The sequence below is a fragment of the Bufo bufo genome, chromosome 3, assembly GCF_905171765.1.
Source record: "Bufo bufo chromosome 3, aBufBuf1.1, whole genome shotgun sequence".
NCBI classification, from domain to species: Eukaryota; Metazoa; Chordata; class Amphibia; order Anura; family Bufonidae; genus Bufo; species Bufo bufo.
The window spans coordinates 18,463,168-18,488,061 of NC_053391.1; the positions used below are offsets into that span (position 1 = coordinate 18,463,168).

The window sequence follows — 24,894 nt, forward strand, 5'->3', positions numbered from 1 at the left end:
CTGCTACATCAGCCAATTAGTCAGGAACCATTACAGTTCTACAGGTTTTCTCCCAGATTTCTCAAAGACAGATGTGCCTTTTATATACAGTATTTCTTACTGTAGTATCAGATAGGAACTGTTATTAAGATATAGGACCTGCCGTATATAAAGCTCCAGAGAACACACCTTGGTACCATGGTAAACACAGCTACATCCGACCAAACACAGCGCTGCTACATCCGACCAAACACAGCGCTGCTACATCCGACCAAATACAGCGCTGCTACATCCGACCAAACACAGCACTGCTACATCCGACCAAACACAGCGCTGCTACATCCGACCAAACACAGCTCTGCTACATCCGACCAAACACAGCGCTGCTACATCCGACCAAACACAGCGCTGCAACATCCGACCAAACACAGCGCTGCTACATCCGACCAAACACAGCGCTGCAACATCCGACCAAACACAGCGCTGCTACATCCGACCAAACACAGCTCTGCTACATCCGACCAAACACAGCGCTGCTACATCCGACCAAACACAGCTCTGCTACATCCGACCAAACACAGCTCTGCTACATCCGACCAAACACAGCGCTGCAACATCCGACCAAACACAGCTCTGCTACATCCGACCAAACACAGCGCTGCAACATCCGACCAAACACAGCTCTGCTACATCCGACCAAACACAGCTCTGCTACATCCGACCAAACACAGCGCTGCTACATCCGACCAAACACAGCTCTGCTACATCCGACCAAACACAGCTCTGCTACATCCGACCAAACACAGCGCTGCAACATCCGACCAAACACAGCTCTGCTACATCCGACCAAACACAGCGCTGCAACATCCGAACAAACACAGCGCTGCTACATCCGACCAAATACAGCGCTGCTACATCCGACCAAACACAACGCTGCTACATCCGAAGAAAACACAGCTCTGCTACATCCGACCAAACACAGCGCTGCAACATCCGACCAAACACAGCACTGCTACATCCGACCAAACACAGCGCTGCTACATCCGACCAAACACAGCTCTGCTACATCCGACCAAACACAGCGCTGCAACATCCGACCAAACACAGCGCTGCTACATCCGACCAAACACAGCTCTGCTACATCCGACCAAACACAGCGCTGCTACATCCGACCAAACACAGCGCTGCAACATCCGACCAAACACAGCGCTGCTACATCCGACCAAACACAGCGCTGCTACATCCGACCAAATACAGCGCTGCTACATCCGACCAAACACAACGCTGCTACATCCGACCAAACACAGCTCTGCTACATCCGACCAAACACAGCGCTGCTACATCCGACCAAACACAGCGCTGCTACATCCGACCAAACACAGCGCTGCTACATCCGACCAAACACATCGCTGCTACAAACGAATTTTACCTTAAAATGCAGATATACAGTAGAATCAGAGAAATGGTTTATCGGAAGGTTTTTCTTGAAGGACCTTTTTGTGTTGGCCACCCAGCTTTCTGAAAAACAGATAACCAAAAGCAGTTGTTTTGCAAACCTTCCCCCTGTCACCTTTTTAAAGGGGTGTAGATTATGTAAAGGGATGTTGCTATATATAATCAAACCCCCTGTATAATTAAGATCAGACCCCCTATATTAATATCAGACCCCAGATCAGACCCCCTATATTAATATCAGACCCCAGATCAGACCCCCTATATTAATATCAGACCCCAGATCAGACCCCCTATATTAATATCAGACCACAGAGCAGACCTCCTCTATTAATATCAGACCCGAGATCAGAACCCTTATATTAATATAAGACCCAGACAAAACCACTCTATTAATATCGGACCCCAGATCAGACCCCCTATATTAATATCAGACCCCAGATCAGACCCCCTATATTAATATCAGACCACAGAGCAGACCTCCTCTATTAATATCAGACCCGAGATCAGAACCCTTATATTAATATAAGACCCAGACAAAACCACTCTATTAATATCGGACCCCAGATCAGACCCCCTATATTAATAACAGACCCCAGATCAGACCCCCTATATTAATATCAGACCACAGAGCAGACCTCCTCTATTAATATCAGACCCGAGATCAGAACCCTTATATTAATATCAGACTCAGACAAAACCACTCTATTAATATCGGACCCAATATCAGACCCCAGATCAGACCCCCTATATTAATATCAGACCACAGAGCAGACCCCTTCTATTAATATCAGACCCCCTATATTAATATCAGACCCGAAATCACCCCCCCCATATTAATATCAGACCCCCTGTATTAATAATCCCATGGATTTAGATTTTAGAAAAACAGACTTTTCTAAAATTAGATTAGTGGTATACGAGTCCCTATCAGATTGGAACAGTTTCATTGGAGTCCAGGAGAAATGGGACTACTTAAAAGTGGCACTATTGAAGGCAACAGAAAATTTCATTAGGCTTGTCAGTAAAAGCAAAAATAGGAAGAGACCACTGTGGTACTCAGCAGAAGTGGCCAAAATCATTAAAAACAAAAAGATAGCATTTAGTAATTATATTTTTTTTAAAAACGAGGATGACAGGCAAATCTACAAGATTAGGCAGAGAGAGGCCAAACAAGTTATAAGAGCTTCTAAAGCACAGGCAGAAGAGAAATTAGCTCAGTCAGTGAAAAAAGGCGATAAGACATTCTTCAGATACATAAATGAAAAAAGGAAACTAAAACAAGGAATTACCAAATTAAAAACAAAAGAAGGAAGGTATATGGAAGAAGATAAAGAACTAGCTGACTGCCTCAATGAATACTTCTGTTCAGTTTCTACAAAGGAAAATGAAGGAAAAGGACCTCAGTTAGGAAAGACTAATGAATGTTTTGATGCATGTGTCTTTACAGAGGAAGAGGTTCTAAGTCAGCTGTCTAAAATTATTACAAATAAGTCACAGGAGCCTGATGGGATACACCCAAAGCTATTAAAAGAGCTTAGCGGTGAACTAGCAAAACCATTAACAGATTTATTTAACCAATCACTGGCAACAGGAGTCATCCCAGAAGATTGGAAATTAGCAAATGTTGTGCCCATTCACAAGAAAGGTAGTAGGGAGGAATCGAGCAACTATAGGCCAGTAAGCCTGACATCAATAGTGGGGAAATTAATGGAAACCATACTTAGGCCTCATGCACACGGGCGTTTTTTTTTGCGGTCCGCAAAAACGGTTTCCGTTGCTCCATGCTCTGTGTCCGTTTTTTCATCCGTGGGTCTTCCTTGATTTTTGGAGGATCCACGGACATGAAAAGTGAAAAAAAAAAAAAAGTCAAGTTTGCATTGAAAATGATAGGAAAAACGGACACGGACACGGATCACGGACGCGGATGACTATCTTGTGTGCATCCGTGATTTTTCACGGACCCATTGACTTGAATGGGTCCGTGAACCGTTGTCCGTGAAAAAAATAGGACAGGTCCTATTTTTTTCACGGACTGGATAAACGGATCACGGACGCAGAAGCCAAACGGTGAATTTTACGATTTTTCCACGGACCCATTGAAAGTCAATGGGTCCGCGAAAAAAAACAGAAAACGGAACAACGGCCGCGGATGCACACAACGGTCGTGTGCATGAGGCCTTAAGGAGAGGATTGTGGAACATCTAAAATCCCATGGATTGAAAGATGAAAAACAGCATGGGTTTACTTCAGGGAGATCATGTCAAACTAATCTTATAGATTTTTTTGATTGGGTGACTAAAATAATAGATGGCGGAGGTGCAGTAGACATCGCTTATCTAGACTTTAGTAAGGCTTTTGATACTGTCCCACATAGAAGGCTTATCAATAAACTGCAGTCTTTGGGCTTGGACTCCCATATTGTTGAATGGATTAGGTAGTGGCTGAGGGACAGGCAACAGAGGGTTGTAGTCAATGGAGTATATTCAGACCAAGGTCTTGTTACCAGTGGGGTACCTCAGGGATCTGTTCTGGGACCCATATTGTTTAATATCTTTATCAGCGAAATTGCAGAAGGCCTCGATGGTAAGGTGTGTCTTTTTGCTGATGACACAAAGATATGTAACAGGGTTGATGTTCCTGGAGGGATACACCAAATGGAAAAAGATTTAGGAAAACTAGAGGAATGGTCAGAAATCTGGCAACTAAAATTTAATGTTGATAAATGCAAGATAATGCACCTGGGACGTAAAAACCCAAGAGCAGAATATAAAATCAGTGACACAGTCCTGACCTCAGTATCTGAGGAAAGGGATTTAGGGGGTCATTATTCCAGAAGACTTAAAGGTAGGCAGACAATGTCATAGAGCAGCAGGAAATGCTAGCAGAATGCTTGGGTGTATAGGGAGAGGAATTACCAGTAGACAGAGGGAGGCGCTCATGCCGCTCTACAGAGCACTAGTGAGACCTCATCTGGAGTATTGTGCTCAGTACTGGAGACCATATCTCCAGAAGGATATTGATACTTTGGAGAGAGTTTAGAGAAGAGCTACTAAACTGGTACATGGATTGCAGGATAAAACTTACCAGGAAAGATTAAAGGACCTTAACATGTATAGCTTGGAAGAAAGACGAGACAGAGGGGAGATGATAGAAACTGCTAAATACATAAAGGGAATCAACAAGGTAAAAGAGGAGAGAATATTTAAAAGAAGAAAAACTACCACAAGAGGACATAGTTTTAAATTAGAGGGGCAAAGGTTTAAAAGTAATATCAGGAAGTATTACTTTACTGAGAGAGTAGTGGATGCATGGAATAGCCTTCCTGCAGAAGTGGTAGCTGCAAATACAGTGAAGGAGTTTAAGCATGCATGGGATAGGCATAAGGCCATCCTTCATATAAGATAGGGCCAGGGGCTATCCATAGTACTCAGTATATTGGGCAGACTAGATGGGCCAAATGGTTCTTATCTGCCGACACATTCTATATTAGACCACAGAGCAGACATCCTCTATTAATATTAGGCTTGAGATCAGAACCCTTATATTAATATCAGAACCAGACAAAACCACTCTATTAATATCGGACCCCATATCAGACCATCTATGTTAATATCAGACCCCAGATCAAACCCCCTCTATTAATATCAGACCCGATATCAGAACCCTTCTATTAATATCAGACCCCAGAGCAGACCCCCTCTATTAATATCAGACCCCAGAGCAGACCCCCTCTATTAATATCAGACCACAGAGCAGACCCCCTCTATTAATATCAGACCACAGAGCAGACCCCCTCTATTAATATCAGACCCGAGATCAGAACCCTTATATTAATAGCAGACTCAGACAAACCCCCCTATATTAATATCAGACCCTCTATGTTAATATCAGACCCCAGATCAGACCCCCTATATTAATATCAGAGTACAGATCAGACCCCCTATATTAATATCAGACCCCAGATCAGACCCCCTCTATTAATATCAGACCCCAGATCAGACCCCCTCTATTAATATCAGACCCCAGATCAGACCCCCTCTATTAATATCAGAGTACAGAGCAGACTCTTGCATTAACTTCAGGTCCTAGACAAGACACCTCCACACTCCAGACCTAATTTAATTTTTTTATTTAGACCCCCTAAGTATTTCCAGGCCGCTATGTTACTATCAGACCCCAGACCAGATTGTACACTTATCTTACTGGCTCCTGGCCTTTGTACAGCTGCGGTGCTGCTGCACTGGGTCACGTAAGGACCCTTTGTAGCGGTTCCAGTAACATAGTAATCGGATCCACGGACAAAAAAAATACGGTTGTGTGAATGAGGCCTTAACTCCATTAGGCAGGGTGTGATCTGCTGCAGGTCCAGACTGGTGTTTACTTTCTCACTATTTGGCTACACGCACACGACCGTTCCGTTTTTTGCGGTCCGCAAATCGCGGATCCGCAAAACACGGATGGCGTCCTTGTGCGTTCTGAAATTTGTGGAACGGCACGGACAGCCTTTAATATACAGTAACTGCCTATTCTTGTCCGCAAAGCGCGGACAAGAATAGGACATGTTATATTTTTTTGGCGGGGCCACGGAACGGAGCAACGGATGCGGACAGCTGTCCGCATCTTTTGCAGCCCTATTGAAGTGAATGGGTCTGCATCCGAGCCACCAAAACTGTGGTTTGAATGCGGACCAAAACAACGGCCATGTGCATGAGGCCTTTTAATGTTCTCTGCTTGCTGTCAGTGAATGGGAACATTTTTGTTTACATCTTGAAGCTGAAAACCAGTACTTTCCTAATAGGTAAGGGTTTGTTACAATTGTATCCAGTCCAGACCCTAAAACTGCCTGGACTCCAGACTGATCCGCACTGATACTTTGTAACAAACTGTCAGGCCAGGAAAAAGGTTTGTGCTGCTGAGGTTTGTAGTGCACAGAGTATTATCTACACTGGATACAACTGTAACAGACTCTCAGATCTGAGGTGTATTATGTACATGTAGCCATTCACTGACAGCAAGCAAAAATCTTGAAAATGGTGAGGGCTTGAAGGGCTATTCCAGTTGTTTGAAGTTATCCCTTATTTACAGGAAAACTATTTGATCAGTGGGGGTCCTGCCGCTCATGAGAAAGGGGGACCTGTACCTCCTGCGGCTCCCCTGAAATGAACAGAGTGGCCGGTGGCTCGTGTGTGTGGCCGCTCCATTCATTTCTATGGGAGTTCTGGATATAGGTGAGTAGAGTGCTCCACTATCTTCGGAATTGCCATAGAAATCAATAGAGCAGCTGCACGCATGCCTGACCGACCACTCCGTTCATTTCAGGGGGGCTGCAGGCGGTTCGGGACCCTAGTTTTCGTGAAAGGTAGGGGTCCCATCGCTAGGACCCCCACCGATCTGACAGTTATGCCCTATCCTGTGGATAGGGAATAACTTCAAACAACCGGAATACCCCTTTAAAACAATGAGTCAGGAAATTGCAGAAATGAATGGTGGTCATACTAACCAGAGCTGCCCCATCACACCTCTAAGCTCCTCCCCATCACACCTCTAAGCTCCTCCCCATCACACCTCTAAGCTCCTCCCCATCACACCTCTAAGCTCCTCCACATCACACCTCTAAGCTCCTCCCCATCACACATCTAAGCTCCTCCCCATCACGCCTCTAAGCTCCTCCACATCACACCTCTAAGCTCCTCCCCATCACACATCTAAGCTCCTCCCCATCACGCCTCTAAGCTCCTCCCCATCACACCTCTAAGCTCTTCCCCATCACACCTCTAAGCTCCTCCCCATCACACCTCTAAGCTCCTCCCCATCACACATCTAAGCTCCTCCCCATCACGCCTCTAAGCGCCTCCCCATCACACCTCTAAGCTCCTCCCCATCACGCCTCTAAGCTCCTCCCCATCACACCTCTAAGCTCTTCCCCATCACACCTCTAAGCTCCTCCCCATCACACCTCTAAGCTCTTCCCCATCACACCTCTAAGCTCCTCCCCATCACACTGATACGCTCCACCTCCATCAGCCTAAACTCCGGCCTCAGTTTAGCTGTGCAGCCTGGGCCTTCTGCTGCTGGAACTGGCGCCAATATGTCCGCCTCCTTAGTCGTTTTTTTTTTTCCAGCCAGCAGGTGGCCCACTATTCTCTTGGGCCCCAAGTATTTGACTGCTTTGTATCTTGGTAAAGTCTGCCCCTGCCCATTGGACATCCCCTTTAAAAAATGAGAAATCCCTTTTAAAAAATGAGAAATCTCATCTTAACCCATTAATCACAGAATGCGTTAATCAGTGGTTTACCTAAGATGGAGGCAGACCACGGGGGAATGAAAGCCAGGTGTTGAACTGCTTTTCCCGTTTCTGATGTAGAGCCACTGCATTTCTCAGTGCAAACAGATTTTTTTTTTTTTACAGCTTCCATTGATATAAATGGTAACTATATTTCCTATGCACTGAGCTCCCTCTAGTGGTGGCTGCAGGCAAGGAGTTTTATAATACACTGTGTGAAGGGAAGCAGCAGATCTATAATGTGTTTATGCCACGCAAGTGACTGCTCTAAATACGTGGAAGAATATAGTATACAGGATGAGCTCCAGATTTATGAAGCACCTCTTCCTTTTTTTCCCCCACTTGTTTTTTAATAAAAAAATTTAAAAAATCAGAGGAGTCTCGTTTTGCATTGCCATATCTGTTCCATAAATGTACAGCTCTGGGCGGTAGAAGGGTTAACCTATAGAATATGGCGCAGAACGGCTCGGACTCCGTGCTGTACAGATGTCATTATTTCACCTCTTTTCCATATGATCACAGCATTATAATCTAATCATCTGGCTCTGAAGAGGCTTTTACGGCATAATTACAGGATCTGTGACATCAGCAGGTCGCGGCCGAGCTCTTGCTTTTAGCCTCCGCTCAGCACAGATCTAACTGCTATGGACTTTCTACCATTACACATATTACCCAGAATGCGTAGGCTGTAGCAGAGGGCTTGCACTTAGGCCCCCTATGTCATAGGCAGTATGGCGGCATAACAGAGCAGGGATGTGTTGACGATGATATAGGTCATACACGTTGGAGCTTTTCTCCAAATTCCCTGCATAGTCCTCTAGGGAAATGTATCAAAGTCTACGCACCAGCTATCGGGAGTACAAAAGTTGCAAAGAGCTCTCCGTCTGCATCCACCACTAGAGGGAGCCCAGGAGCTTACTGCAGACAGTGTATACATTGTGCTCAATAATAACACACTATGCCATGAGCTCCACCTAGTGTTGACCGCAGGAAGGGAGAACTTTATCATTTCACTCCTCTGGTAGTAGCTCATTGTATCAAGGCCAGATTTTCTTTCAGACCTCTTGATAAATGAGGTGTAAACGTGTTCTCTGAGATGCCCCACGGGTCGGTAACTCTGCTGCTCTTTGTGGTTGGTTCTAGATGCGGATCTTCAGTTTGGCACTGTGCAGTGGGGAGACAGCGGCCTCTATTACTGTCTTGTTGCCGTCTCCGACGATCTGGAAGGCAAAAATGAGGATCGCGTCGAGGTCCTTGTAATGGGTGAGTACTAAAATCCAATGCTGATGTTGGGGGGTAGTGATCATTTGTGATGGAGGATATGTCTACAGGACAATGCTGAATATAGAGTCTTATCTTATCTGCATTTGTTGTGTTTTTGAATACAAACTGTTGTTCTCTGTTAAACTGAGGAGAAACAGATTCTAGAGCTGTTAAAGGGATTAACGTAATTTCTTGATCATCTTTATAGGGTTGAAGCTCCAAAACGGCTGCTTCCCATTTACATGACAAAACTGTGTCTCCTTGTAACCACTAGAGGGAGCTAACTGAATTCAAGTTTCTTATGCAATGTGAACTCTAAAACTCGGTATGCAGTGAGCTCCCCCTAGTGGTGACTGAAGGCCGGCAGATTTTTATAATTAAATGGGTTGTATCATCTGATACATTGGGGGCATATCGCTACAATTTGCCCTCAATGTCTGATAGGTGCGGGTCTCACCTCTAGGAACCCATAAAGTGAATGGGAGCGCCGAAAATATCTGAGTGCGGCTATTTTCGTTGCGCTTCCCATTTGTTTCAATGGGACCTTCAAAAAATAGCCAGTCGCTCTGCTCCGTAGAAATTAATGGAAGGCAGCTGAGCATCCGCGGTACGCCCTCCTTCACTTAACGGGCTCCATCCTTAACCACCCCAGCCCCCCTAGCTTAAACCCCCTTAATGACCAGGCCACTTTTTACACCTCTGCACTACACTACTTTCACCGTTTATTGCTCGGTCATGCAACTTACCACCAAAATGAATTTTACCTCCTTTTCTTCTCACTAATAGAGCTTTCATTTGGTGGTATTTCATTGCTGCTGACATTTTTACTTTTTTTGTTATTAATCGAAATTTAACGATTTTTTTGCAAAAAAATGACATTTTTCACTTTCAGTTGTAAAATTTTGCAAAAAAAAACGAGATCCATATATAAATTTTGCTCTAAATTTATTGTTCTACATGTCTTTGATAAAAAAAAAATGGTTTGGGTAAAAGTTATAGCGTTTATAAACTATGGTACAAAAATGTAAATTTCCGCTTTTTGAAGCAGCTCTGACTTTCTGAGCACCTGTCATGTTTCCTGAGGTTCTACAATGCCCAGACAGTACAAACACCCCACAAATGACCCCATTTCGGAAAGTAGACACCCTAAGGTATTCACTCATGGGCATAGTGAGTTCATAGAACTTTTTATTTTTTGTCACAAGTTAGCGGAAAATGATGATTTTTTTTTTTTTTCTTACAAAGTCTCATATTCCACTAACTTGTGACAAAAAATAACTTCCATGAACTCACTATGCCCATCAGCGAATACCTTGGGGTGTCTTCTTTCCAAAATGGGGTCACTTGTGGGGTAGTTATACTGCCCTGGCATTCTAGGGGCCCAAATGTGTGGTAAGGAGTTTGAAATCAAATTCTGTAAAAAATGGCCGGTGAAATCCGAAAGGTGCTCTTTGGAATGTGGGCCCCTTTGCCCACCTAGGCTGCAAAAAAGTGTCACACATGTGGTATCTCCGTACTCAGGTGAAGTTGGGGAATGTGTTTTGGGGTATCTTTTTACATATACCCATGCTGGGTGAGATAAATATCTTGGTCAAATGCCAACTTTGTATAAAAAAAATGGGAAAAGTTGTCTTTTGCCAAGATATTTCTCTCACCCAGCATGGGTATATGTAAAATAACACCCCAAAACACATTCCCCAACTTCTCCTGAGTACGGCGATACCACATGTGTGACACTTTTTTGCAGCCTAGGTGGGCAAAGGGGCCCATATTCCAAAGAGCACCTTTTGGATTTCACAGGTCATTTTTTACAGAATTTGATTTTAAACTCCTTACCACACATTTGGGCCCCTAGAATGCCAGGGCAGTATAACTACCCCACAAGTGACCCCATTTTGGAAAGAAGACACCCCAAGGTATTCGCTGATGGGCATAGTGAGTTCATGGAAGTTTTTATTTTTTGTCACAAGTTAGTGGAATATGAGACTTTGTAAGGGAAAAAAATAAAAATAACAAAAATCATCATTTTCCGCTAACTTGTGACAAAAAATATAAAATTCTAGGAACTCGCTATGCCCCTCACGGAATACCTTGGGGTGTCTTGTTTCCAAAATGGGGTCACTTGTGGGGTAGTTATACTGCCCTGGCATTTTCCAGGGGCCCTAATGTGTGGTAAGTAGGTAAATGACCTGTGAAATCCGAAAGGTGCTCTTTGGAATATGGGCCCCTTTGCCCACCTAGGCTGCAATAAAGTGTCACACATGTGGTATCGCCGTATTCAGGAGAAGTTGGGGAATGTGTTTTGGGGTGTCTTTTTACATATACTCATGCTGGGTGAGAGAAATATCTCGGCAAAAGACAACTTTTCCCATTTTTTTATACAAAGTTGGCATTTGACCAAGATATTTATCTCACCCAGCATGGGTATATGTAAAATGACACCCCAAAACACATTGCCCAACTTCTCCTGAGTACGGCGATACCAGATGTGTGACACTTTTTTGCAGCCTAGATGCGCAAAGGGACCCACATTCATTTTATGAGGGCATTTTTAGATATTTGGATCCCAGACTTCTTCTCACGCTTTAGGACCCCTAGAATGCCAGGGCAGTATAAATACCCCACATGTGACCCCATTTTGGAAAGAAGACACCCCAAGGTATTCAATGAGGGGCATGGCGAGTTCATAGAAATTTATTTTTTTTGGCACAAGTTAGCAGAAATTGATTTTTTTTTTTTTCTCACAAAGTCTCCCTTTCCGCTAACATGGGCCAAAAATTTTAATCTTTCATGGACTCAATATGCCCCTCACGGAATACCTTGGGGTGTCTTCTTTCCGAAATGGGGTCACATGTGGGGTATTTATACTGCCCTGGCATTCTAGGGGCCCTAAAGCGTGAGAAGAAGTCTGGAATATAAATGTATAAAAAATTTTACGCATTTGGATTCCGTGAGGGGTATTGTGAGTTCATGTGAGATTTTATTTTTTGACACAAGTTAGTGGAATATGAGACTTTGTAAGAAAAAAATAAATAATTTCCGCTAACTTGGGCCAAAAAAATGTCTGAATGGAGCCTTACAGAGGGTGATCAATGACAGGGGGGTGATCAATGACAGGGGGGTGATCAATGACAGGGGGGTGATCAATGACAGGGGGGTGATCAATGACAGGGGGGTGATCAGAGAGTCTATATGGGGTGATCACCCCCCTGTCATTGATCACCCCCCTGTAAGGCTCCATTCAGATGTCCGTATGTGTTTTGCGGATCCGATCCATGTATCCGTGGATCCGTAAAAATCATACGGACATCTGAATGCAGCCTGACAGGGGGGGTGATCAATGACAGGGGGGGTGATCAATGACAGGGGGGGTGATCAATGACAGGGGGGGTGATCAATGACAGGGGGGTGATCAATGACAGGGGGGTGATCAGAGAGTCTATATGGGGTGATCACCCCCCTGTCATTGATCACCCCCCTGTAAGGCTCCATTCAGATGTCCGTATGTGTTTTGCGGATCCGATCCATGTATCCGTGGATCCGTAAAAATCATACGGACATCTGAATGCAGCCTGACAGGGGGGGTGATCAATGACAGGGGGGGTGATCAATGACAGGGGGGTGATCAATGACAGGGGGGGTTAATCAATGACAGGGGGGTGATCAATGACAGGGGGGTGATCAGAGAGTCTATATGGGGTGATCACCCCCCTGTCATTGATCACCCCCCTGTAAGGCTCCATTCAGATGTCCGTATGTGTTTTGCGGATCCGATCCATGTATCCGTGGATCCGTAAAAATCATACGGACATCTGAATGCAGCCTGACAGGGGGGGTGATCAATGACAGGGGGGTGATCAGGGAGTCTATATGGGGTGATCACCCCCCCTGGAAGGCTCCAGGGAGACGCCTGTATGTGTTTTGCGGATCCGATCCATCTATCAGTGGATCCGTAAAAATCATGCGGACATCTGAATGGAGCTTTACAGGGGGTTGATCAATGTCAGGGGGGTAATCAATGACAGGGGGGTGATGAGGGAGTCTATATGGGGTGATCACCACAGTCATTGATCACGCCCCTGTAAGGCTCCATTCAGACGTCCGTATGCGTTTTGCGGATCCGATCCATCTATCAGTGCATCCGTAAAAATCATGCGGACATCTGAATGGAGCTTTACAGGGGGGTGATCAATGACAGGGGGGTAATCAGGGAGTCTATATGGGGTGATCAAGGGTGAATAAGGGGTTAATAAGTGACAGGGGGGGGGGTGTAGTGTAGTGGTGCTTGGTGCATCATATTACTGAGCTACCTGTGTCCTCTGGTGGTCGATCCAAACAAAAGGGACCACCAGAGGACCAGGTAGCAGGTATATTAGACGCTGTTATCAAAACAGCGTCTAATATACCTGTTAGGGGTTAAAAAAAATCACATCTCCAGCCTGCCAGCGAACGATCGCCGCTGGCAGGCTGGAGATCAACTCTCTTACCTTCCGTTCCTGTGAGCGCGCGCGCCTGTGTGCGCGCGTTCACAGGAAATCTCGCGTCTCGCGAGAGGACGCACCGGCGCGTCCACCCAGAAGAGCAGGGCCGCCGCAAAGACGCAATCCTGCGTATGGCGGTCCTGAGGAGGTTAAGATAGGTGCAGGTCCTAGAGGTGGAGACCCTCACCTATCAGACATTGGTGGTACTCCTATCTGGGACCCTCACCTAAAGGGAGAACTTTCATAGGTCTCCCAGTCTTCAGAGGAGATGGTTGCAACCACCTCTCCATTGCAACAAGTCTCTTCTCCCAATAGGTGAACATCCCAGAGGTTTTATTTGGTGGATGTACTGTAAATATTTTTGCTAGGAGTTCCCCTTTAAGGCCCTGTCTGCCCGTCTTTAGGCTGCAAAAAGCTCTGTTGATCCCATTGCGTCATCAGAAACCCCTCTCCTCAGAGCTGAGGACCACCTTCTACTGTGAAAGATGCAGGGAGGAAGCAAAAGAGACATATCATCCACGAGTATCATTATCACTTCTGCAATGTAACAGCGCCACACTTGTCCACAGGTTAGGTGTGGTATTGCAGCTTAGCTTTTATTAAGTGCCAAGTGCAACTATGGGCAGGTGTACCGCTAGAAGAAAGTAGCCATGTTAAGTAGCCCCTTTAAGTTTGCAATGCCCACGGTAGCATGTAGATCAAAAGTAGTCACCTAGACGGGGTTCCCCAATGCCGTGTGAAGGCATTTCCTAATGGATAATTGCACCGAGGACTCCCTTTCTCCGTGTAGGAGGAGGATGGGGGAGGTGTTGGGCGCTCGTACAGCTGAATGTGAATTTTCCCCGCCTGGCTTGGAGGTATAATTTTGGCTTAAATGCTGTGTTTAAAATGTGATTCATTAAGGAAGACTTCATTACTGCGGCTGGTGACAGAGGGGCGATTAAACTTTTAATATTTGCACCTCTCGGGAATAAACCCTTAGCTGTGAGCGCATCGTCTGTGAGATAATTCCGGCTTCTTGACGTCTCCGGGGGTCCGCCATCTCTAGATACGGAACTGCAACTGTAGCAACTTCTCCAAAAATGATTAGCATATTAATTAGCCCCATCCCCTCCCTGGTGACATCACAACCAGGGTTAATTGCAGAATAGTTTTATGCACTGGAATTCATTAGGCGTCAGATACAGGATACGGTTAGAAGGCAGCCGCGTGGATATTGATCCCCCGCCATTGGGTACTTGTATAGCGTCTGCGGAGCGATATATATCAGCTGGAATAAATGCAAGAAATTAAAAACCTTAAAAAGCGCCCGTCAGCAGAATACACTCTGTTAAACCAGGCATACTGCTTGGTAGGGCTGATCCTGCTGATTAAAATGATACCTGTCTTGTGAAAATCAGTCGTGGCGTCCCCGAGAAAAAAGAGCTTTATTCTTTATACAAATAAGAGCTTCTGTTCACAGAGGGGCGGGGCCTGTCCACTCAGCTTTCCAGTGCAGGCCACGCCCCTCAGTGACCTGAAGCCCTCACTTGCATAAACAACAAAAGTCTTTGTTTCTCGGGAACGCCTCAACTGATTTTCACAAGACAGGTATCAAATTAATCTGCAGGATCAACTCTACCAGGCAGTATGCATGGCTTAATAGAGTTGATCCTGCTGACAGGTGCTGTTTAAAGGGACCATGTGTGTAGACATAACATCTTCGAGGTACTATAGCATTATGGTTGAATAATCCCAATTTTGCCCTGAAAATCCTGAAAAATGGACCTCAAACGGGGGTAGGGTTTATCACTCCAGGTGTTCCAGGGGGGTGGGATTGATGAGTTACTATGGCATAGTAGCCTACAGTCTTAATTGGGTCGAATATTCTCAGGCCAGAAACTGGGGTGGGGTTTATGTTTTTAGGGAGTTCCCATGGGCGGTGCTTTAATGACCGTAATAGCAAAGTTATACAGCACCCATGTCACCCATCCAGTTGACCCTGTGACAGAACTCACAGCCCCATGAGAACAGCTACCTTTCACAGCTGAGAGTTTGGTACAGTTGCATCCAATTCTCTGTGAACTAAACAGCTTGACCTGATGGGAGGATTTGTTTGGACTTTGATTCGGTCTCTAACGCAGGGGTGTGGTCCTAGTAGGGTCTGAGGCAGCATGGTTGGAGCGAGCGGCATGGGCGGAGCAATCAATGGAGGCGGAGCTCCACTTAGCGTTACATTTGTGAGCGTGCTTATGAAAATAAAGGGTGTGGTTATGCAGATTGGGTAGTCACCATTACTGCAGGGCCCAGATAGTCATCCATAAACATCTGCCACACAGCGAAGAGATGTCACACCAGGTGGTCACGCAACATTGAGCTCACGGTAATTTATTACAAAATAAAAATTCAGGGTGCAGGGGGCCCCTTTTTAGAACATCCAGCCACAGCCTGCTGCCCTGGCTCCAATACACCCCTGCTGTAAGTTTTTTTTTATCCATTAGGTGTAAAAATAATTTTTCTGATCACTGACAGCAAGCAGAAGTCTTGAAAATGGTGAGGAGTCGAAACTCGGGGTATATTTGAAAGTTGCAGAGTACATTGATTACATTTACGTAAAGCTGGGAAATCCCTTTAAAGGGCATCTGTCAGCAGGTTTGTACCTATGACACTGGCGGACCTGTTGGCAGCTGAAGGCATCTGTGTTGGTCCCATCTTCATATGTGCCCGCATTGCTGAGAAAAATGAAGTTTTAATATATGCAAATGAGCCTCTAGGAGCAACAAGGGCGTTACCATTGCACCTAGAGGCTCTGTTCTCTCTGCAACTTTCACACCCCCTGCACTTTGATTGACAGGACCTGGTGTTACAATGTTCTCACTGCCTGGCATTGCAGAGCCTGCGTCAAAGTGCAGAGGATGCGGCAGTTGTAGAGAGAGCAGGGCCTCTAGGTGTAATGGCAACGCCCCCATTGCTCCTAAAGGCTCATTTGCATATATTAAAACATCATTTTTCTCAGCAATGCAGGCACATATGAACATGGGACCAACAAAGATACCTTCAGCTACCAACAGGTCAGCCAGTGTCATAGGTACAAAGCTGCTGACAGATGCCCTTAAAATACCCAAGTTCCCCTTTAACACTGGATAACAAGATGTTCTGACCCGCTCCTCTGGCAGCGGCCTGTACCAGGGTCAGCCTTGCCCAGGATTTACGCAGCGCTCAGTAATCCTGCCCTTTGTCTTCTTCATCCTCGCTCGTTGAGCCGCACACATTCCACCCTTCGTCACGGAAAGCAGATGCAGATTGCGAGTTTTAGGCAAACACGCGGCATTCATCTGTTGTAAAGGATCACATTCATTCCGCTCCGGATACCGATACAGAAAGGTCAGGGAAATGACAACCTTAGGAAATCATCTCGCACGCGCAGCATTGCGCATTTGGCCGTGGATTAATTAGACAGAAAAACAGATGCTACCTCCTGACATTTTCTCTTTTCCCGCAGTGAATTAGGAAAATAAAAGTTTACAATCTGCAGAGAGGGCAGGGATGGAGGAAATGCTCTGCAGAGGTAAAACAGGGGAACGTTACTTAGAGGGGTCGCAAATTTGGAGGTGCAGCTATCAAGAACCTATTCTGTTGCTTTACTTGTCCTGCCCATTGATTCGACAGATAACTGTGTAATACTTATTTTCACCAGTGGTGGCACTGCAGGGAAATTGAACACTTGCTTCCAGGTTCCACACAGCTGATCGCTGGAGATCTCAGCAGGAGGACACCCTGTGATCAGCTTGTTCTTGGTAAACCTTTCTCATCCAAAGGAGGAGATGTGGCCTTTAGGCTAGGATCCACCATAACTTTTGGTCCCCCGTTGGCTGTGGTGAAATTACAGGGTAAGACAGCCATCTCATGACCTTGTTGTTTTCCCGAGGGGGACAGCGTTGCGGTTTGAATGATGAAGAATAGACATTTTTGAGGCTAGTTGCCAAAAGTTTTTGAAATTATTGAGGGTGCAATCAAGTCATACTAATGCCTCATTTTTTACTAAGGTCCCCGGGTTCTTAACCCATCTGGATCGGTCATTATTCCTCCCTCCCCTGGGGCTCTGGGAATTGTATTTATACATACAGAACGCGCAGCTTGATCCTCTGTAAATTGATTGGATAATAGCATTCTTATCTTCTGAATCTCCCGGAATTAGGCCATTGAGCAGAAGATATTTCTTCAAAAAGACCCTTGAGATTCAACAAGACCCTTGAAATTAGAGAGCTTTCCTTAAAAGACGATTTGCTGTATCGCAGTCACTGAACGTTTTTTTATGTGTTCAGATCAGATATCTAGATGATGAGAGGAACACAGAAGGTTTTCCCATTAAAGGGGCTTTCTCCTTTGGACAATCCCTTTCTTGCGGGGAAAACTGTCAGCAAGTGTTCAATTTCCCCCGCAGCTCCACCACAGGGGTAATGGAGCATTACACGGTGCCCATTCACATGTTTTCCTAGTTTTTCGGGACCCAGAAACCCACCTCAATGAATCATATAGTGTCTGCAAACGAAAGCTTCTAATACACCTACCATCTTACAGTTATGTAGATTGACCACTCTGGAACCCGGTCACATGAGCTCTTCAGAAAATCCTGCATCTGCTGAAGCCAGTCTCCAGTCTGGATGGGGACGTCACTCCAGCATCCCAATACAGTGGAGATGCTGTGGATGGGGCAAAAACAAATTGTCTCCATGGTGCACATGCAGACTGCTGAATCCACCTCATCTGCACATGCACCAATGAGACTAATAGTTCAGGTCCTGTCCACAGCAGAAGTGATGTCCTCATCCATCGACTGGACTGGAATCCTGGTATAGGATGTGACATTTGGATTTTCTGAAGAGAAGCGTCAGGTTACTGGGTGGCCAATCCACATTCTCTTCTGCAGGCAAAGCACGAATGCTAAAGGTGGGTTGCTGGGCCCCAGAAAACCTCTTTAGAGGGGTTATCCAACTCTTTGCAACTTATTCAGCATCTGATCGGTGGGTGTCCGACACCTGGGATCCCCGACAATCAGCTGTTTACGAAGGCCCCAGGTACACCTGTGAGCACTACTGCTTTCTCGTTGCTTACCCTAGGTCAGCCCTGTCACTTGAATGGGGCTGAACTGCACCTAGGCCACTTGACCAGTGGTCGTGATGTCACTGGCCTAGGGTAAGCAGTGAGAAGGCTGATCAGAGGATAGGTCATCAGTTGCAAAGAGTCGGATAACCTCTTCTAAGTATGTGAGGTCCACAATTCCTTCATCCTTGTTAGAGACATATAGATCAGTAGAGATCTGACCACTAGGACCCCACAGATCGCTAGAATGGAAAACCCTAGTCCCCAGGTCTTACCTCATCAGAAAAACTGGAAACAACTGAACACTTTCACATGGTCATTTCCATATCTCTGCATGTTCAACCAAAACTCCATAAAAACTCCTCATTGGCACAGTCTGCTAGAACAGGGTATCCTATTCCCCTGCCCTAAGCAGGGTCCCAGCAGTTGGAAGTGGATAGGTGATACATGTTTTCATCTGGAATTCCGCCTCAACAAATATTATCATATTTGTTTCAGGACTTTGTTTGTCCCCCTGAATAGAGCTTCCATTCTTTTTGGGAGACTTGTTTTTAAGTCTTTCAGAGAGATCTACTGTAGACATCTCCAGAGATCAGTCTTAGAAGTTGGAGGCATTTTCTGCTTCTCACCATCCAAGTCATTTCGAATACCTATATTGACATTGAGGCCTGGGCTCTGGAGAGGGCTGCTCCATGGTGCTGAGGACAACATCAGCTTCTTGGCTTGATATGTTCATCTTGATCTTTAAGGCAGTTACTTAGAGTCGGTTTCTTGAGTAGAATGATGTCAGCCAAATGTTCTCCAGATGTTATAACATGGGTACTAAATTGTCCATGATGTCGTCAATAAATCACTATCTTAAGATGCTGCACTTTACCCGACCTGCACTGACTCTTCAACAGGCTGTACTCTTGATTGTGTTTTTTTTTGCTTTAATGGTCTACAATCCTGCTTTGTGATATTTCCAAAGGCCTCAGACTTTTACACTCTCATCTCAGATATTTAGTTCCAGTTCAGTAAATCCATTCTACCAGGTTTTAGAAGTTACAGATTCATGACAGCCCTTTCAAAACCATGAAGTTGTCTTCTCATGGTGGAAGGAAGGTCAAACAAACCCGTGGAGCTTGATGTTCCCCCAGTTTATCAAAGATAAAGGTTTTAAAGAAATTGTCTACTTTTTACAATCTCCTTTCTGTATACAGTTGCAAGAAAAAGTATGTGAACCCTTTGGAATTATATGGATTTCTGCACAAATTGGTCATACAATGTGATCTGATCTTCATCTAAGTCACAACAATAGACAATCACAGTCTGCTTAAACTAATAACACACAAAGAATAAAATGTTACCATGTTTTTATTGAACACACCATGTAAACATTAACAGTGCAGGTGGAAAAAGTATGTGAACCCCTAGACTATTGACATCTCCAAGAGCTAATTGGAGTGAGGTGACAGCCAACTGGAGTCCAATCAATGAGATGAGATTGGAGGTGTTGGTTACAGCTGCCCTGCCCTATAAAAAACACACACCAGTTCTGGGTTTGCTTTTCACAAGAAGCATTGCCTGATGTGAATGATGCCTCGCACAAAAGAGCTCTCAGAAGATCTACGATTAAGAATAGTTGACTTGCATAAAGCTGGAAAGGGTTATAAAAGTATCCCCAAAAGCCTTGCTGTTCATCAGTCCACGGTAAGACAAATTGTCTATAAATGGAGAAACTTCAGCACTGCTGCTACTCTCCCTAGGAGTGGCTGTCCTGTAAAGATGACTGCAAGTGCACAGCGCAGACTGCTCAATGAGGTGAAGAAGAATCCTAGAGTGTCAGCTAAAGACTTACAAAAGTCTCTGGCATATGCTAATATCCTTGTTGGCGAAACACTAAACAAGAATATATTTCATGGGAGGATACCACAGAGGAAGCCACTGCTGACCAAAAAAAACCATTGCTGCACGTTTACAGTTTGCACAAGAGCACCTGGATGTTCCACAGCAGTACTGGCTTCACTGCCTACTGACCATCACCCAATTCTCTCATCTCCAGGTATGTCTGCATTGAATCTAACTGCTGCACCCAGCTTTTCCAACGTCTGATATTGTCCACCCCCTCTCATCTCTCCTTATAAATCCTGGTATGTCTTTTCTGAAGCATTAATGTCTCCTTCCCTGCTGGATTTATTGAGTATTTGTTTACATTGACTATTTCACCCCTGTATCTGGTCCTCCTTGATTAGGCCATATGTAGCTCCCTCCCCTCTTGGTCACACCTGATTGAACACTGAGTGGTATAAATCTAAGGTCCTAGGTCCATGGACCATGGTCTTTCCAAATGCCACATCTCTCAAGTGCCACTCTTAAGTGCACAGACTGAATTATACCAGAATTGGACCAGAAGGGGACCACAGGTAAATACAGACATTAGTTAATGCAAACAATGTTTCAATTTTTCCTCTTACTCGTCCCACTTTTCCAACACCTCCTGAAATACCCCCACATCCATTCACCCACCAAGGAACTATTCATCTCTTCCTACATTTTACCTTCTCATCTGACCGCTTGCACAAACCTGTTTGCCAACATAAAACACTTCCTTCCCAAACACACACACACGCCTCATGCCCTCTCTTATTCTCATCTATTAACACTTTCTCTGCTTCTCCTTACTGCTGGTGATATCTCTCCAAACCCTGGACCCCCTCAGCAAATCCCCACTATCACCTCTACATCCCACTACAAATCTTCTTCTACAAATTTCTGCAACCCCTTAAACCTAATAACTATTCCTCTGACCCCTGCTCCTTTGGTTCCTCTTGCAGGAGCATTATGGAACGCGCGCTCTGTCTGTAACAAACTGTCGTACATTCATGAACTGTTCATCTCTCAAAAACTTTCCTTTCTGGGTCTCACAGAAACATGGCTGACACCCTCTGACACCTCCTCCCCTGCTGCACTCTCTTATAGTGGATTTCAATTCACTCACACCCCCCGCCCCGGCTGCAAACATGGTGGAGGAGTTGGTCTTCTCCTATCAGACACCTGCTCCTACAGCCCAATTCCACTGCCACCCTCCATTACGCTCACCTCATTTGAAGTACACTCTGTTCGCATCTACTCTCCCTCTAACCTTCAAGTAGCCGTCATTTACCGCCCTCCAGGCCCAGCCACCATCTTTCTTGACCACTTTAACACCTGGCTACTACACTTTCTTTCTGCCGACATCCCCACGATCATCATGGGTGACTTCAACATCCCTATTGACACATGCCACTCGGCCGCCTCTAAACTCTTATCGCTCTCTTCCTCCTTCGGCCTATCACAGTGGTCTTCAGCTCCCACCCACAGAGATGGTCACACTCTGGATCTGATCTTTACCCGCGTCTGCTCCCTATCTAACCTTTCTAATTCGCCTCTCCCCCTATCCGACCACAACCTACTCACCTTCTCTTCACTGGTCTCTTCTGCTGCTCCCCCGGTCCACACACTAACACACCCCCGCAGGAACCTTAAACATCTCGACTTTTGCTTGCTTTCTGACTCTCTTCTCTCACTCTCTACCATATGCTCCCTCCAAGACCCAGAAGCTGCTACCACCCTATATAACAACACAATAAGTACAGCTCTGGACACTGTTGCCCCCCTCACACACAACAAAACCTGAAAAATCAACAGACAACCCTAGCACACCAACCTGACCAAAAAACTCAGACAAGCTTCCAGGGCTGCTGAGCGGCAATGGAAGAAATCCCATTCTAAAGATCATTTCACCGCATACAAGCAATCCCTCCTCATATTTAAATACTCACTCGCTGATGCAAAACAGGCCTACTTCTCATATCTCATATCTTCCCTGTCACACAGCCCTAAACAACTTTTTAGCACTTTTAACTCCCTTCTCCGTCCCCCAGCGCCCCCACCCTCTCCTCTCTTCTCAGCTGAGGACTTTGCCAAATACTTCAAACAAAAGATAGTCAACATCAGGGAAAGCTTCACTACACAGTCCCCACAGACCCTCTACACAACTGCTCGGTCCTCTTCTCCCAAAACCTGCTTCTCCACCATTACAGAAGAAAAACTCTCCACTCTACTCTCCAAATCTCATCTGACCACCTGTGCACTTGACCCAATCCCATCCCACCTCATCCCTAACCTCACCACAGTGTTTATCCCAACCCTAACTCATCTCTTCAACCTATCACTCAACTCTGGTGTCTTCCCCTCTGCTTTTAAACATGCTACCATTACACCCATCCTCAAAAAGCCTTCACTTGACCCATCTTCCTTGTCCAGTTATCGCCCCATATTACTTCTTCTGTATGCCTCAAAGCTACTTGAACAACATGTCCATTCAGAACTGTCCTCCCACCTCTCCTCCTGCTCCCTCTTTGACCGCCTACAATCTGGCTTCCGACCCCACCACTCGACCGAGACTGCCCTTACCAAAGTCACCAATGACCTGCTGACAGCCAAAACCAAGAAACAATACTCTGTCCTCCTTCTCCTTGACCTGTCCTCTGCCTTTGACACTGTTGACCACTCCATTCTGTGCAAACTCTCTCATCTCTTGGCATCACCGACCTGGCCCTCTTCTGGATCACATCATACCTCACAGACCGGACGTTTAGCGTCTCCCACTCTCGCACCACCTCCTCGTCTCATTCCCTCTCTGTTGGTGTCCCGCAAGGCTCTGTCCTAGGACCCCTGCTCTTCTCTATCTACACTTTTGGCCTGGGACAGCTCATAGAGTCCCATGGCTTTCAGTATCACTCCTACGCTGACGACACACAAATCTACCTCTCCGGTCCAGACATCACCACCTTACTATCACGAATCCCACAATGTCTATCTTCTATATCATCCTTCTTCGCCTCTCGCTTTCTAAAACTTAACATGGATAAGACAGAATTTATAATCTTTCCCCCATCTTGTTCAACCCCCTCAGCAGACCTATCTATCATGATCAATGGCTGCACACTCTCCCCGGTCAACAAAGTCCGCTGCCTTGGAGTGACCTTTGATTCTGCACTTTCCTTCCGACCGCAAATCCAAGCTCTTTCCACCACCTGCCGCCTCCAACTCAAAAACATCTCCTGCATCCGTGCTTTCCTTAACTTTGACTCTGCGAAAATTCTTGTACATGCCCTCATTATCTCCCGCCTAGACTACTGCAACATTCTCCTCTGTGGCCTTCCATCTAGCACTCTCGCACCCCTCCAATCTATCCTCAACTCTTCTGCCCGACTAATCCACCTCTCACCCTATTACTCCTCTGCCTCTCCCCTCTGCCAATCCCTTCACTGGCTCCCCATTGCCCAGCGAATTCACTTCAAAGTACTAACAAATACATACAAGGCCGTCCATAACCTGTCCCCTCCCTACATCTCGGAGCTACTTTCCCGATACATCCCCACACGCACTCTCCGATCCTCACAAGACCTCCTTCTCTTCTCTCCTCTTATCGCCTCTTCCCACAATCGACTCCAAGATTTCTCCCGTGCATCCCCCATACTCTGGAACTCGCTACCCCAACATATCAGACTCTCACCTACATTGGAATCCTTCAAAAGAAACCTGAAAACCCACCTCTTCAGACAAGCCTACAACCAGTGACCCTGCTGCCTCTATACCGCCATGACCAACTTAACTCGCACCTACTGTGTCCTTCTCCCATACCATGTAGATTGTAAGCCCTCACGGGCAGGGCCCTCTCTCCTTTTGTACCAGTTTGTAACTTGTCTTGTTTATGATTAGTGCAATTGTCTGTATTATATATGTGCACCGCTTATCACATGTACAGCGCTATGGAATGAATGGCGCTTTAATAATAAATAATAATAATAATAATACTGGCAAAATATTCTGTGGACAGATGAAACCAAAGTTGAGTTGTTTGGAAGAAACACACAACACTATGTGTGAAGAAAAAGAGGCACAGCACACTAACATCAAAATCTCATCCCAACTGTGAAGTATGGTGGTGGGGGCATCATGGTTTGGGGCTGCTTTGCTGCGTCAGGGCCTGGACGGATTGCTATCATCGAAGGAAAAATAAATTCCCAAGTTTATCGAGACATTTTGCAGGAGAACTTAAGGCCATCTGTCCACCAGCTGAAGCTCAACAGAAGATGGGTGTTGCAACAGGACAACGACCCAAAGCATAGAAGTAAATCAACAACAGAATGGCTTAAACAGAAGAAAATAATTCCTGACCTCAATGAGTCCTGACCTCAACCCGATTGAGATGCTGTGACATGACCTCAAGAAAGCGATTCACACCAGACATCTCAAGCATATTGCTGAACTGAAACAGTTCTGTAAAGAGGAATGGTCAAGAATTACTCCTGACCGTTGTGC

The 24,894-nt window shown here is 45.6% G+C and overlaps 1 protein-coding gene across 1 annotated transcript in view; it reads left to right on the top strand.

Annotated features, from left to right (window-relative positions):
- Positions 1-24,894, top strand: part of ILDR2 (immunoglobulin like domain containing receptor 2) — a 218,126-nt gene that overhangs the window by 91,647 nt on the left and 101,585 nt on the right. The window contains exon 3 of the mRNA XM_040421741.1: positions 8,861-8,980. Within this exon, the coding sequence (XP_040277675.1) occupies positions 8,861-8,980 (120 nt within the window). The remainder of the gene's footprint in view (positions 1-8,860; positions 8,981-24,894) is intronic.